Source organism: Pinus tabuliformis, chromosome 4_2 (assembly GCF_031772625.1).
Source record: "Pinus tabuliformis cultivar Carrire ecotype Pingquan chromosome 4_2, CPIR1, whole genome shotgun sequence".
In the NCBI taxonomy this organism is placed as follows: Eukaryota; Viridiplantae; Streptophyta; class Pinopsida; order Pinales; family Pinaceae; genus Pinus; species Pinus tabuliformis.
In genome coordinates, this window is record NC_142304.1 from 977045556 (window position 1) to 977061522 (window position 15967).

The 15967-nt window shown below is 36.6% G+C and overlaps 1 protein-coding gene and 1 pseudogene across 2 annotated transcripts; both read right to left on the bottom strand.

Annotated features, from left to right (window-relative positions):
- Positions 1-846: 846 nt before the first annotated feature.
- On the bottom strand, positions 847-2813 carry LOC149172911 (uncharacterized). Of its 2 annotated transcripts, none has more exons than XM_089427822.1 (3): positions 2698-2813; positions 1800-1827; positions 847-1614 (listed from the first exon to the last, which is right to left on the bottom strand). In XM_089427822.1, exons 1-3 carry the CDS (start codon positions 2753-2755, stop codon positions 1389-1391), a joined length of 312 nt encoding a protein of 103 aa, XP_089283948.1. In that variant the 5' UTR covers positions 2756-2813; the 3' UTR covers positions 847-1388. The 2 variants fall into 2 exon arrangements, with proteins under 2 accessions (XP_089283948.1, XP_089283947.1); XM_089427821.1 differs by having other exon boundaries at positions 847-1617.
- A 17-nt stretch (positions 2814-2830) lies between these two features.
- LOC149172912 (O-fucosyltransferase 23 pseudogene) lies at positions 2831-3829 on the bottom strand (annotated as a pseudogene).
- Positions 3830-15967: the final 12138 nt, after the last annotated feature.

Sequence of the window (15967 nt, forward strand, 5' to 3'; positions counted from 1 at the left end):
TCTGCAAGAGGTATTGAGACTCAGCGGAAGGTATCCAAGAAGTTGACGCAGTGAAACAAAACAAGCAGACAACAAACTATGTAAAAGGGGATAAAACGTTTATTGTCACCACAGGACCATAGGAATCCATATAAACTGGGAAATTCAATGAAAAGAAAAACAAGGGGCAAAAAACAAACTTCGCATAAGGGCATATAGCTTACTTGGATCTTGAGTAGTCACAATTGCATTGCCAGCAAAGTCACAAGTACCAGGGGCCATGCCATTCTTCTTGTAGTAGCTGTCAAAAGCATAGCAAGCATGAAAAAAAACAGTATCTGGGTTATAGCACGTGCCACTTTGTTGAATTGTTGTACAGTCTGCACCTCCAAGCCCGCAAGCATAGTCCAAAGCAACCTGCAAGCTTGAATCAGGGGTACCAGGCTTTGTTACACACCAACTTTGGCTTGAGTTGGTTGTCGGTGTTGTTGTGGTAGGTGTTGAGGGAGGGGTGTAAGGGGTAACTGTTGGGGTGGTAGGGGTTGTGATTGGGGTAGTAGGGGTTGTTGGTGTGATTGTTGTTGGAGGAGGAGTTATTCCTAACGCACAGGAAAATGCAAAAGACAGCTAAAATAAATATTTGAATGAAGGTTAGCAAGAAGATGAGAATGAGATACCATTCTTTTAAAACAGTTTTATTATCAAGGCCCACATCTCCATAGTAGTTGTCAATTACACTGTTTGATGATTGATCCATCCAAACAACAACATCCAGACCCAAGAAGATGAGCATGGCTTTGAATACAAGATGGATTTTAATAACAGTGATAATGATATACTTTGTTTGCTTGAATACCAAGAAGCTCCTAGAAGAAATCTGCTACACTATATCATTTATTGGATTTTAATTGATACAGGCATTTAGGTCTTCAGAACTGGCTGCTGCTAGCATTTTTGCTTCTACCAACAATGTTCCAACGCACAGGAAGATGCAACTGAAATAAGTAGCTGTTGCCACATAGTGCTCACACCTCGGACACTCCTGAGGTAGGACAACTGCAGAGCTATTCTGCTGCCAAAGTTTGTTAATTAAATTCTTAATTCCGAAAACTAAGGAGTATAGCATGAAATCAGGACGCTGCAGAAAATGGACAATTGTTTGCTCTTGTAAAGCTTTTACTTGATAGTGAACTAAAAAATGTGGAACCAATTTGTCCCAATGAAACCTGCATACCAACTATATTTAACCTCTCTTTCCTACAAAGTGAAAGAATTACCTGAACTGCACTGGTGTACCCATTTTCAAAGTCTCTCCTAGCATTCCCCCATTACATCAAAAAAAATGTTGGGACAAATGTGATCGAACTCTGGAGAGTTTTTCCTGTACATCCTCTAGCTCTCTGTCTACACTAGTTATTCCAACTAAAACATCTTGATGTTTCTCCTCGATTCACCCAATAGAGATCGATATCATCTAAAGTTGTTTTCCGACCATCATAGATACAATCAAAGAAAACAGGAACACAGAAGAATATGGATGTTGCATCACCATTATTGCCCGATGTTGGTGGAATACTAGTACCACCCAAGCCACTAGATGCAGGTATGCTTGTATTAAGAAGTGATGAACTGCTACTGCTGCAATTAATTTGGAAAAATCAGAATGCTACAAAACTATAAGCTGAGATATAACATAAAATATATCAAAAATCCAGTAAATCTTGATTCTCAATTTTGTATGAAAACTTGAAAAAGTACTTATTGTAGAACAGAAAAATGAACAAAAGATAGGAGGAGGAATGCGGTTCCTTAGTATATACCTTTGTGGAAATGTGCATGTCCCAGTACCTGTCATCACAAAATCCATAAAGGAAGATTTGCATGAGTGCAATGCATTCTCCAATCTCACACAATTTCAAGCCTCGATTTGTATATCATGTTAACCCATGAAGGGAAGATTTTCGAAAATGTATAATGTCAAGCATATTAATCACAGTCAAATATCTTGAATCTAGCAGAACCAAAACGGTGCACAAAAAACAAAAACGTCTTTTATATTCATATAAACTGGAACAGTAAAATTTGCAGAAGACAGAGTGGGTATAAATGAAACTTAGTATGCATACCCTTAGCTTCTCATAACAAAATCAATAAAGAAAAAAATAATATGCAATATATCCAGGCATAAATGAAAGTTATGTTGTATGCAGAAGAGCAGATTGCCTACAAATATAACTCTCTCTTAATACATCACACAGTTCCATCATTAAACCAAAAGGAAATATCCTGAACAATACAAGTTATCCATAACGAGTGTTTACATTTGAAGGTTGCATGCAGTTTTAAGACAGACAACAGGCAGGAAATGGGTCTATAATCATGTCACTTACTTATCATGGTGGAACCTACAATTGGAAAATGTATATCAGTGGAGGATGTCTTTGCATTCAGATGAGCTCAACCAGGCATGGAAGTGGGTAGATGAATCATAAGCATGCAACTCAACTATCATCTAACACAATGTAAAGATGAGACTCAGCGGAAGGTATCCAAGAAGTTGATGCAGTGAAACAAAACAAGCAGACAACAAACTATGTAAAAGTGGATAAAACATTTATCGTCACCACAGGGCCGTAGGAATCCATATAAACTGAGAAATTCAATGAAAAGAAAAACAAGGGGAAAAAAACAAACTTCGCATAAGGGCATATAGCTTACTTGGATCTTGAGTAGTCACAATTGCATTGCCAGCAAAGTCACAAGTACCAGGGGCCATGCCATTCTTCTTGTAGTAGCTGTCAAAAGCATAGCAAGCATGAAAAAAAACAGTATCTGGGTTACAACACGTGCCACTTTGTTGCATTGCTGTACAGTCTGCACCTCCAAGACCGCAAGCATAGTCCAGAGCAACCTGCAAGCTTGAATCAGGGGTACCAGGCTTTTAGCTCAAATCCGACATGTTGGTTGCCCATCTTTTAGCTCCTCCTGCTGGGCCTTCAATGTTGTAAGCATAAGAAGCCACAGTTGAACCTTCACAATCCTGCGCCCTATCCATTCTCATGGTCCTCTGCAACACTATGAGACTCGAAAATGTAGAAAAGCTATTCCCCTCAAATGTATCAGCCTGCAGGCATACTTCATAATCAATTGCAGATTGAATGAGATAGGGATACTTTGAGTAGATATCCAACACACCCAGTTTCTTCTTTTCGTAAGGGGCTAAGAAGTCACTCCATCCCTCTAACAGCACCCTGTCCTCTAAAAGATCGTCGGCAACAGCCAGATAAACAACAGAGGGCTTCTCCAGTCCAGGAATGTGAGCAACCCTCTTCATTATTTCCTCCTTACTACTGCAAATTTTCAAGTCCTTGCCATTTCTAGCTCTGGACCTCATCTCAAGCTTCTTGCAATGGATCATCCAGTCTTTCTCAATTCTCATATGAACCGCCACATATTTGGGTTGAAATATGAATGGGCTCATTCTGATTTTATTCTGATCAATTCCAGTTCGAGAGCTTAAGCTCTTTAGCTTGGATACAACTCTGGAGACTTCGGCGGACAAATTATCAACAAGAACCAGGCATTCAAAGACTCTGGCATAATCAAGAACAGGCCAATGGTCGTGCCAAAGAAAAGGGTGTTTACCCTCCAATTTAATAACGGTATGCCGATCGCTTTCAGGGGTTTTGCATTGTTCCAGCTGTGCCATATCCCTTTCCACTGTCCACCGCCGCCCACTCCCCTTAGCCACAACGAAAACATCGGAAAAATTACGGGAATTCAGGCTGCTTATGCGAACGAAGCCGTTGCAGAGGGAATTGAAATGATGGAGCGAGAAGAGGCGATCGACCAGGTGTCAGCATGAGAAAAGCTTGAACAAATACTAATCAAATTGCCCAGTCCGCCAGGTGTCAGCGTGAGAATCAAAAGGACGACGAAAGTCCCTTTCAAAGGAAAGCCTATCGACCTAATTAAATAAATTATAATTAAAATAAATTATTTTAATAATAATTTTAAAACCTCTCAATATAATAATACCTAAAAAGTTACATATTATTGAATATTTATTGAATAAATTATAATTAAAAAAAAACTATTTTAATAATAATTTAAAAATATAAAACATTATGTTTTAAATAAACAAAGTTTTTTAATTTTTTATTCATTATATGTTACGTTTTTGGTCGAAAATATAATCTCATATATTTTAATCTTCTAGAAAGTAACATAATCATGAATAAATTTGATTTCATCTCTTTATTTGCTTTACCATGTGGATGAGAATGGCCATGCTGTTGACAGGTTGGAAAAAGGACTTAAAAGTTAATATAAATTGCCACATGGAAATGGTGTGTAGGGATAAGTTAGTGACTAGGAAAGTATTTAGATACGTGAGAGAGGAAGTAAGTATATATATATATATATATATATATATATATATATATATATATATATATATATATATATATATATATATATATATAAAAGAGTATGTTTTATAATTTTTATAATTTAATTTAAAATAAAGTTTAAATTAAATATTTAATTGGTGTATAATAGTCATTTATCTATGGGACAAAATATATTTGATTATTTGTATTTATTTATTTTTAATTGTAAAAATTAAATTTTTACATATTTGTTAATTAAATTTAAATATAAAATTATGATATCAAATTTATTAAAATAATATGTGTTTATTAATTATATAGTTTAAAATATTTTAATTATATGGATGTGAGGTTTGGGGGTGTAGCATTTCTAGAGAATCTTGGAGAAAGATTGAGCAAACCTAGAAGCGTTCTTTATAACGTATAACCTCAAAATTAAAAGAAACACACCCTATTCTATTCTCCTTATATAAGTGGGTCTTTCCCCTATCGAGAGCCTAGCTATGACTAGGCTTCTGTTGTACAAGCGCAAACTCAATAACATAGGAGACCATAGACTTCCTAAGCTAACTTTAAATTCCAGCCAAAACCACCTAAGGCTCAAACGAGGTTGGTATAAAGACACCAGGGCCTGGTTAAACCATTGGGAGATCGACCAGAATGTTGCATTGCAAAACATTAATAACATTAAAAATATTGTTACTTCTAAGTTCAAAGAAAAAATGTGGTGTGAGAAAGATTTAACACCTAAAAGAAAATTAAGATATTATAAGAAGGTCATCAACCCCACCCTAGAAGATCAAAAGTATCTCTCTGTTTTAACTAGCTCAAAGAAGAAAATTAATATAGTCAAGATTAGAATGAACTCTCATGAACTCCATAGCAAAACGGGTCGTTGGGCAGTTCCTAAAACACCATGGATGAAAAGGTTCTGTCATCTCTGTGAGAATACGAACATCGAGGATGAAAATCACTTCCTCTTAGAGTGCCCTGCGTACAACCACATTAGATCTCAGTTTCAAAATCTTTGTTGCAACACTGACCTTCCTAGCCTTTTACGTTGTCAAAATTACAATGACCTCGGGAGGCTTCTCTCTAAGCTTTTTGAGCATAGGAATAAAATCTTAAATCAAACTAAATAATTCGTTTCTTTAGGGCCGATAGACCAAAATTTGGTCTCAGTGAACATTAACCACCACTGCCACCATCATCATCGTAAATATAAATAATTGTTATTTAAAATTATTTTAATATAATATATAGTATTTTTTTTACATAAACAAAATTACAATATAATAAATTAAATTATTTATTTATTATTTATATTATTTTTTAATTAAACTAATATTATATTTTATTAATATTTTTTAATTTAATATTCCCATTACACCATTTCTTTTATATTGAAAGGTTGAATTCCTCTCCTCATAAAAATACCTAAAACGTTACATATTAATGAATATTTAGAAAGAAAAAAATTAGAATTAAAAAAATTATTTCAATAATAATTTTGAAAATATAAAACATTATGTTTTAAATGAATAAAGTATTTTAATTTATTATGATTTAAATGAATACAGTATTTTAATTTTTTTGTTCATTATAGGTTACGTTTGAGGCCGAAAATCTAATCTCATATCTTTTAATCTTCTAGAAAGTAACTTAATCAAGAATAAATTTGATTTCGTCTCTTTATTTGCTTTACCATGTTGATGAGAATGGCCATGACGTTGAAAGGTTGGGAAGAAGGACTGAAAGTTAATATAAAGTGCCACATGGAAGGGTGTGTAGAGATAAGTGAGTCATTAGGAAAGCATTTAGATATGTGAGAGAGGAAGAAAATATAGAAAATATATAAAGTAGGTAAATATGTTTTTATTATTAAAATAATTTACATTATATTTATATTATTAAAATAATTTTACAGTAATAGATAAAAGATAGATCATATACATATATAATTTTGATAAAATTGTTTGATGAATTAATAAAAGATAGATAAACAGAAATATATATATATATATATATATATAATTATATAATTATAATTTTATCATATATATAATTTTGATAAAATTGTTTGATGAATTAAAATTAACAGTTTATAAAATGTGAAATAGAAATAATGAATAGTAATTGAGTTTAGAGGTTTATTTTACACTTAGTATGATGTGTAAGGATGTTTGTCCGTCATCAAAGTTGAAATTTTACTCTCGGTCAATTTTTTTTTTTTAAATCTAATTAAAAAAAATAACTATATAAAACATTTAAATAATGTTAACTCATAAAAAAAATTGTACATGAAAAAATTGGATCCCTCTCGGTCAAATTAAATTTTTTTAAATCTAATTAAAAAAAATGACTATATAAAACATTTAAATAATGTTAGCTCATAAAAAAAATTGTACATGAAGAAATTGGATCCCTCTGGGCTCCTATGTTAATATATAGAGAAATTCAATTATATGTAGGGGTTTTAAATATTTTTGGTTTAAAATTAACTTATATGTAGGGATTTTGAATGTGTTTTGTTTTGTTTTAAATGAGTATGTATATTATTAAGAAAAGTAATTATGTTGTGAAACAATTTTAAAACATATAGATAGTAGAAATAACATGTTAATAAATTATTTTTTATCATTCATTCATAGTTTTATGTAGGTATTATTGTGGAGCTTCCAAAGCTTCATTCATGTCTTTGTAATGGTGCTGGATTGACATGTCCTCTTCACCCAAGCACAGGTCATTTTCACCCCAGCACATGTTTAGCAGTAAGTGAGATATTAATAGAGTAAGGTCATCACTGTCTTATACTTTGTTGCAAAGAATTCAATGATGACTAAGTAGGCGGTGTCACCTCTGGAGACAACCGCTACATGGGAATCACTGCCAAGGACATCTAATAAAATTGATAAAGATTTTTTCGAATAAAACAGTGAAAACAAAAGAGATGATAGTGAAAAGGAAATAGAGTGTTTTTAAAACTTTCTCAAAAAACAAGATGTATATTTCCCATCAATAATAACATAAATAAATTTGCATATTCTCTAAAATCAGTGAGTTACATCTTACATTAATCTTATAAGAAAAATAATAAAAATAAAATGACAAACAAAAAAAATCACATATTACCATATAAAATACATTAAAAAAAAATGATATACATCTTTAACCCAAAAAAATAATTCAAAACCCCTCCAAAATGCTGGTTTGAGAATTTTAATCTTTTCAGAATCAACTATTTCTAATCGATTATAAAACTGATTTCTAAAAACAGTTACCCAATTATCCTTTTTCAAAAGAAGATTTATGATAATGGTTCATATATATATTTATTTTGAAATAAGACCTCCATATATAAAAAATTTACAAACAACCCCAAACTTTATGGGCATTCTGACTTTATAAAGCAAATATCAAATGACACAAAATTTAATGTAAAATGCAAGTCTCGCGGGTCCCTGTCTCCATGATGCATTTGTCAGCAAAACGCTAAGTTGTTTTGTAAAAACTTGAAACAACCGTGCGACACCTTGTCTGGTGGTTTTTCGAATGTAGAGGGAGGGGTGGCGCGCTAAGTCTGGACCGTAGATCTGTTGATGACTGGTTTTGCAATACCACTTTGTGATACCACTCTTCTGGTTAACTTTCGATTGATTAGGCCCATTGCAATTTATTAATCTGGGTATAAGACATTGTGGACCATTGATTTCTCTGGCATGTGCAATAATTATAAAATCTGGAGCACTGTTGATTTGTTCAAAATATATACCAGAATGTTAGAATTTCAACAAAAAAATTGCTTGTCTTCATCTCATTTTCGGTTGAGTCGGTACTTGGTAAAGAAGTGCCACACAGTCGGCGACAATATAGTGGACATCACTCCAAGCGAGCTCAAGCAATATGTTCGATTCAATTTGAAAGCTGGGGTATGTGTTTTTTTTGATATATTTGACATCTAAACATAGGAAGGCAGTGGGGCATTTTAAGGATCCCTGTTCTCCAATTTTGTTAAATCGCTCCATTGCCAATTGCAGATTTGGCTAGATTAGATGTCACTTAAAATGCTAGCAGTGGTTCATATATCTGGACCTCATTAAAGGTCGAATGCTTTGTTGTAAATTTTAATAATAATCTGACTTATGTCGAAACGACCAAGAGAGGAAACCGTCACATATTGCTCTTTTATTTACTTGACTATTTACCATCGAGCGTGTCATTCCAGTGATCACTGTAACAACAAAATCCATCCACTTCATAGGTCTGAGAATTAAGTTCTGCCATCAGGTGTTTGTTTAAGTCCATTAACGGAACAATCATAACATACTATGATAAAAGTTATACTATTTGGATACAAAATTGTAAAACTAGTGCAGTTCCTTGAAGTCTTTCTCAAATTATTTGGTCTAGTCCCTAAGGATGATTCCGTTCATGTTGCCAAGTCTGTGCACATCTATGTGAAATAAAATTAGAGTGCAAAGAAAATTTAAAACATGATAATTATTCACCTAATGGTGAGACGAGATGGTGATATCGCTTGCTACGGATAGTGTCACGCCCCTACACCTGCGGTAGTCTTTCAACCGCTTATAGTGAGGTGCGGCACCACCGAACACTTTCTTTTCACCAATACTTATGTTCATGGACTACGCCTTAACATTTGATACTTTCATTTTTCTTCACCAAGTATTATTAAGCTTCCTTCATCTGCAAGTACTTGCTTCCACTGTCACGAGCAACCCTGCTCAACCACCAACTGTCAAGATGATATACACCTTCTTGTCATACACCGGCTTCACCCACTATGAACTTGCTCTGATAGCAACTGCACTTCAGTGTAGTTGTGTAGCAGCTTCAACCTTCAATGCCCGAATCAGCTGCTCTGATACCACTTGTCACGCCCCTACACCTGCGGTAATCTTTCAACCGCTTATAGCGAGGTGCGGCACCACCAAACACTTTCATTTCACCAATACTTATGTTCATGGATTACACCTTAACGTTCGATACTTAGTTTATTTTTCTTCACCAAGTATTATTATTATTGTTTTATTCTAATGAACACTCATACACATTCATTATCCACAACAATTATACATGAAGAACACAATTTCACAGTATAAAGGGAGGGGCAACTCCCTGAACAATGAGTCTACCCAATTTCAATATATTATACAACTTTACAATTTTACAAGTATACTTGAGAAACCCCAAGTTTCATACTTAGCCAAATTTACAACCGGCAACACCTTCGTGCAGCCTCACCATTTCAACACACGAGTTGCCTTGCCCGAGTTGGGCGGGCGCGCCCTCACACGGACCGCCAACCAAAACTCCACAACCGAACTTCGTGTCACCTGGCGAGTGGGCGCCTTCGTGCACCCTCCACTTGCACTTACAATCCTTGGGCGAGCACCTCACCGCACTCTCCACCCGAGTCTCCAACCGGCGGGCGAGCGCTCTCACGCACCGTCACCCAAGACTTCAACCGAACGGTGGGCGCCTTCACCCAAGACTTCACCTGCGTTTACCTTTGATGGGCGGGCGCCTTCGTGCGACCCACGACCCACGCCTTCACTCGTCACCAAGAACTAGTGCAATCCCATGTAGAGCCGCCCGTAGAGCGGGCGCATACACCTGCGCCTTGTTGCGGCCTCCTTTTCACTTCGCACTTCCTTCTTCGATGATTTAATGATGTATGAATGTGTGTCTTCGCTCCTCCTTTGTCCAACAATATATACGGGTAGTTAGGCAAGTCGAGTTGCCTGGCCGACTCGTCCACCACGTGCACCAACGCCCTCACTTCTTGCCAATTCGTTTCACCTTTGTTGGTCGGCCAACAAACCTTCGCCCGAATTGCAATTCACATGAGGTCGGCCTGTGGGTGATGCCAACTCGTCCCCATGGTATAAGTCACCCTCGCCAAGCCTTCCACGTGCATTTTTCATGTGTTCTCTCGCACGCCTTAGCCTCAGCTCGTCGCACTTCGCACAGTGGTAGAAATTCGGACTGCAGGTTCTTACAGATAAGGTCTCACTTACACACAGAGAATCAACCCCACGTCTCGAGACGATACAATGTTTCCAAGTCTAGTTGATAATGAGTTGTGGTTGGCATGGATTTCCATATAGAGGATGGAATTGTAGGTGATTCCATGTAGGAATGAATGTTTCACATGTCATTTCTAATAGTGATCATGACTAATTTAACACATGGCTTGGTGAATATGCTAAATTGATATCCATCTCAACACTTGAGGACAAAGGGTATGATGTGTTGTTCAGGGGAGGGCAAGTGCTTATATATCCTAGGGGAACTCCAGCTTCTTTAGCTAGAGAGATTGGTGTGCACCATGCCAAGGTGTACAAGTTCTCATTCTAGCCCCTGATGGCATTAAGTAGCAGCACCCAAGACAGGACCAACAACAAATCTAACAGTTCAGAGTTGTGTGAGATTTGGCACCACAGGATGGGGCACATGTATCATGGGACCTTAAGTACATTGCAGGAGATCACCACTGGTGTGCCAGATTTCAGTTCTGATCACCTTTATGTATGTAGAGGATGTGCTATGGGGAAGTATCCCCTTTTCCCATAAATGACAGTAGAACGACCTGTATCCTTGACTTGTTTCATACTGATATGAGTGGTCGGATGTCTCATGTATCCTTCAGTGGCTATGAGTACTATGTTTTATTCATTGATGAGCACTCCAGGAAGACCTAGATTTATTTCTTGAAGACCAAGAGTGACGTCTTCAAGCGGTTTCAAGAGTTCAAAGCTCTTGTGGATTCCCAGACAAGTAGGAAGATCAAGGTCCTCAAGTCAAACAATGGAGGGGTGTATACCCTTGGTGAGTTTGTTGCTTTTTGTGTTGAGGCAGGCATTAGGAGGGAGTTCACAGCTCCTTACTACCCCTGGCAAAATAGGGTTGCAAAGAGGAAGAACAAATCCATTGCAGGGGCTGCCAAAGCCATGTTTCATGATTGGGGGTTACCTTTATTTTTATGGGCAGAGGCCTGCAACATTCTTGTGTACTTACAGAACAGGAGTCCACATCGTGCCTTGGGGAATGTGACTCTGGAGGAGGCTTTTCCTGGGAAGAAGCCTGATGTTGGGCACTTTCATATCTTTGGGTGCCTTACATATTCCTATGTCCATAAGGAGAATATGACCAAGCTAGAGCCCACTACAGATAAGGGCATCTTTGTGGATTATAGCTAGACCTCGAAAGCTTATCGGATTTATATTCATGTGCAGAGGAAAGTGGTTGTCAGGCGGGATGTGAAGTTTGAGGAGGAGAGAGCTTTCAGGAGGCCACGAGAGTTAGAGTATCCAGAGTCACCAGACACTCAGGAGTAGTTGAGCTAGTCACATGGATCCAGTGGTCAGGGATCAGGAGGTACATCGATTACAATGTCAGGTCCATCAGTGAGAAGTGGCTCTCAGAGTCAGGTGGGTGGTTCTTCGGGCAACATCCAAGGCAATCCGCAGAGCATTTCATAGGGTATTCCACTAATGGATAGTCTGCAAGTTACTTCAACATCTACAACCATAGATTCAGGCATGAGGCCAGTTGACAGGCCTTTAGGAGTTTAGGCTTCTGATGATGATGATGATTCTTTCACTCAAGTGGGAGAAGTATGCTTAGGGAAGAGGAAGCCCACGTGGCTTCAAGATACCTTGCGTGAGGCCACATCAGTTGCTGGGCAAAAGAGACAGGTTAGAGAGAGTAAACCACCTGAGCACTTATGTAGTTACATGGCATTGCTAGCAAGCATTGTTAACTCTGAGCCTTCTAGTTATGAGGAGGCAACCAACCAACATGTCTGGAGAGAGGCCATGATGGAGGAGTATTCTTCTATTATGAAGAACGATGTTTGGGAGGTAGTGTCGAGGCTTGAATGTAAATTAATTGTTACTTCCATATGGCTCTACAAGATAAAGCATGCTATAGATGGCAACATCGAGAAGTTCAAGGCTTAATTTGTGGCGAGAGGGTTCTCACAGGTAGAGGGAGTTGACGATGAGGAGACCTTCGGTCCCGTATCTCAGTATACATGTTTTCACTCCATTATATCAATTGCAACAGAGATGGGTTGGAAGATCCACCAGATGGATGTGAAGACCGCATTTCTCAATGGTTTCATTCAGGAGTAGGTTTATATTGAGCAGTCGCAGGGATTTGAGGTGCATGGGAAGGAGTCCCATGTATGAAAATTGAAAAAGGCACTCTATGGCATGAAGCAAGCTCCTAGAGATTGGTACTCGAGGATTGGTACATACTTGCAGCAGTTGGGTTTCACAAAGAGTGAGGCTGATCCGAACCTATACTTCATTGTGGTGGGTGAGGAGCCTCTCATTCTGGTGTTGTAAGTTGATGACTTGATCATCACTGGTGCAGAGAGACTGATTGAGGCTGCAAGAGAGATCTTGCTTCAGAGTTTGAGATGAAGGATATCGGCTTGATGCATTATTTTATGGGATTGGAGGTGTGGCAGGAGGAGGTGAATTTCTTCCTGGGACAAGGGAAGTACAGTGTGGATATTCTTAGCAGATTTCACATGGATGACTGCAAACCCATGTTTACACCTATGATCACTAACTGGAAGAAGCTTCACGCTTCTGATTCTGAGTTGATGGATCCTACACTATACAGACAACTGATTGGTTGTTTGATGTATTTGGTCAACACTCGACCAGATATATGTTTTGCAGTTAACACTATGAGTCAGTTCATGTGTGAGCCCAAGAGAGTGCACTGGGTGGTTGCAAAACACATTCTTCGTTACTTACAGGGGACTGTGGATTTTGGTCTGGATTATAGACAGGGTGATGGAGTGAGACTGGTAGGGTACGCAGATTCAGATTGGGCAGGTTGTGCTTCAGATAGGAAGAGTACTTCCAGGTGCTGTTTTGGGTTGGGTTTGGTAGTTGTGTCGTGGATCAGCCGGAAATAACAGTCAGCTGCATTGAGCTCATCTGAGGCAAAGTATATGGCTGCTAGTTTGGCTAGTTGTGAGGCCATATGGCTTCGCAAGATGTTGTTTAGTCTATTTGGTCAGGTATTGAGACCTTCAGTAATTTACTGTGATAATCATAGTTGCATAAAACTCATGGAGAATCTATTTTTTCATGACAGGTCAAAGCATAGTGAGATCAAGTATCACTTCATTAGAGACTATGTCCAAAAGGAAGATGTCAAGCTTGAGTACATTTCCACAAATGAGCAGGTAGTGCACTTTTTCACCAAAGCCTTACCATGGGGCAAGCATGTCTACTTCAGAAACAAGATGGGAGTGGTGAGGAACACTTTCCTCGGTAAGATGGAGTGTTAAAATTTGGGTACCAGAGGACAAGTGGTTCCCTAAGGCTTTGATCTTTGGCCTAAGGAAAAGTGTCCAAATTTAATTTTTACTTTTCTCCTAAAATGACTTTATAAGTGGTAAAGTCAATTTAATTTAAAAGTGACTTTATAAGTGGCAAAGTTACATTCTAGTTTAAAGGTGACTTTATTAAAGTCAATGAAGAATTAGAAACTGAAAAAGTGACTATGGAAATAAAATGCTAAGTGGGTCTTTATTTAAGTGGGTGAGTTAAAAAATAGAAATTGAGAATTAAATTCACATTTATTTCCATCTCTGATCTAAATGAATCTCATCCATTAGATCTTAGGGTAAACCAAAAGGTCATTTAAAGAATAAAAGGAGAAGATAAGAGGAAAAGATCAATGCATTTTTTCATGAGCATTTGAGAGAAAGAGAAGAGAGAGTAAGGAGAAAATTTCTGAGCAGTGAGGAAGTGAAGGAGAGTAGCAAGAAGACATTTCAACAAATCTGGGCATAAACATTTATTGGCACGCATCCCAAGGAAAAATTGTACAACAGGAGAAAGGCACAGATATCGAGGAAGAGGGACAATAGAAAGGGCACACATTTTGAGGTAGATTTGGGCACAAATTTCAAGGCAATTGTACTGCTAAAATCCGTAAGGTATGTACAATTCGTACAACAAGTTTTGGGCACATTGTTCGAGGTAGGTCATACAACATTTAATGGTGTTTTATTGCTGGAAGAATTTATGTTTTTTATTAATTAATTTTATTTATCTACTTAATAACAAAAATCATTAATGATAATTAATAAATTTATTAATAACTAACTAAACATCAGTAATAAATAATTAATTTTAATTTAAGAAATTTAGAAAATGAATAAATATATTGATTTACTTATTAATAATAATTAATCACTCATTGATAATTAATTATTTATTAACTTGTAATAAAATAAAATAAAAATATTATTATGCATAAATAATAATTAATAATAATTAATAAATTAATCATTCATACTAAATACTTAATAATTAAAATATAAATAGAGTCTAAGGCTAAGCACTAAAAATGCTAATTAAATTTAATATAATTTAGTCTTAGAAAATACAGATAAGGTAAAGGATAGAAAATTATACCTAGGATATTATACCTTGGGAAGAAAAACTGGAAGTATTAATATGCCTGATTAGAGGAATCCAAATTCCACTAATCTCGTTCCCCACGTCCTGGTTGAGATTATGTGGATGTTTCATAATCTCAAGCGCTTCTCTGATTTTCCTCTTTTGATAGTGTTCTTCCGTGGGATAATCTTGGCACTTTCTAAACAAACATGATGCTTGGTTTTCGAGGAGTGCTTTGCAAGGCCTGATGAGCGTGATCTTTCATTCTTAATATTGGCTCCGTGCTATTTTATTCTCTTCTACAATGAGCATCCAGTCTCTCCAATATAACTCTTACCACAAGAACAATTAATCTTATAAACCCTCTTAAGTTGTTGTTGATCTATTCTATCCTTGACAGACCTTATTCTTTGCCTAATCATTCCCAATGTTGTAAACTGAGTGAATATGTCCTTCTTCCCCAAAATCTTTGCAATCTTATCTATAACTCCTTTAATGAATGGTATGAACACTTTACCACAATGATCTTGAGGGCCTTTGGAGAGGATCTTTCCTTCAGCCCTTCGTATATATTTCTTAATATCCTTATATTTATATCCTATACTCTTAAATACAGAGGTTAAGTGTTTAATCTCTTCATTAAGGTGCCCAGACTCAGATATTATAAGAGCCCTAATAGCAAGAGTGTTAAGGACACCAGATATTATAAGAGCCCTAATAGCAAGAGTGTTAAGGACACCAAATTTTTAGGATGGATGATCGTAATATTTAACATGAAGATAGCTTTCAGTGTGAGTCTTCTTCCTAAAGCCTTGATGTCCCTGGTGGAGTCTCCTATGAGGGGTTGAGTGGGTAAAATTGTGTATAGATAAAGAGGGGTTGCATGTGTAGCATGGGAAGCATAGTGGTAAAGGGATTTGTTTGTTTGTGTATAGATATACTCACTATTATGCATTTTTATTTTATGACAACCTTTATATTTTGTGTTGAAATTTACTATGGTTTTTGGGAGGATTCTATTAACATTAACATACAACTGATTACTTAATGGGTATTTTTTAATAAATTATTTTTATTATTTTAATAAATGATTTAATTTGTATAAGATAGGTGGAGCACACTCATTTATGTACCACTTCA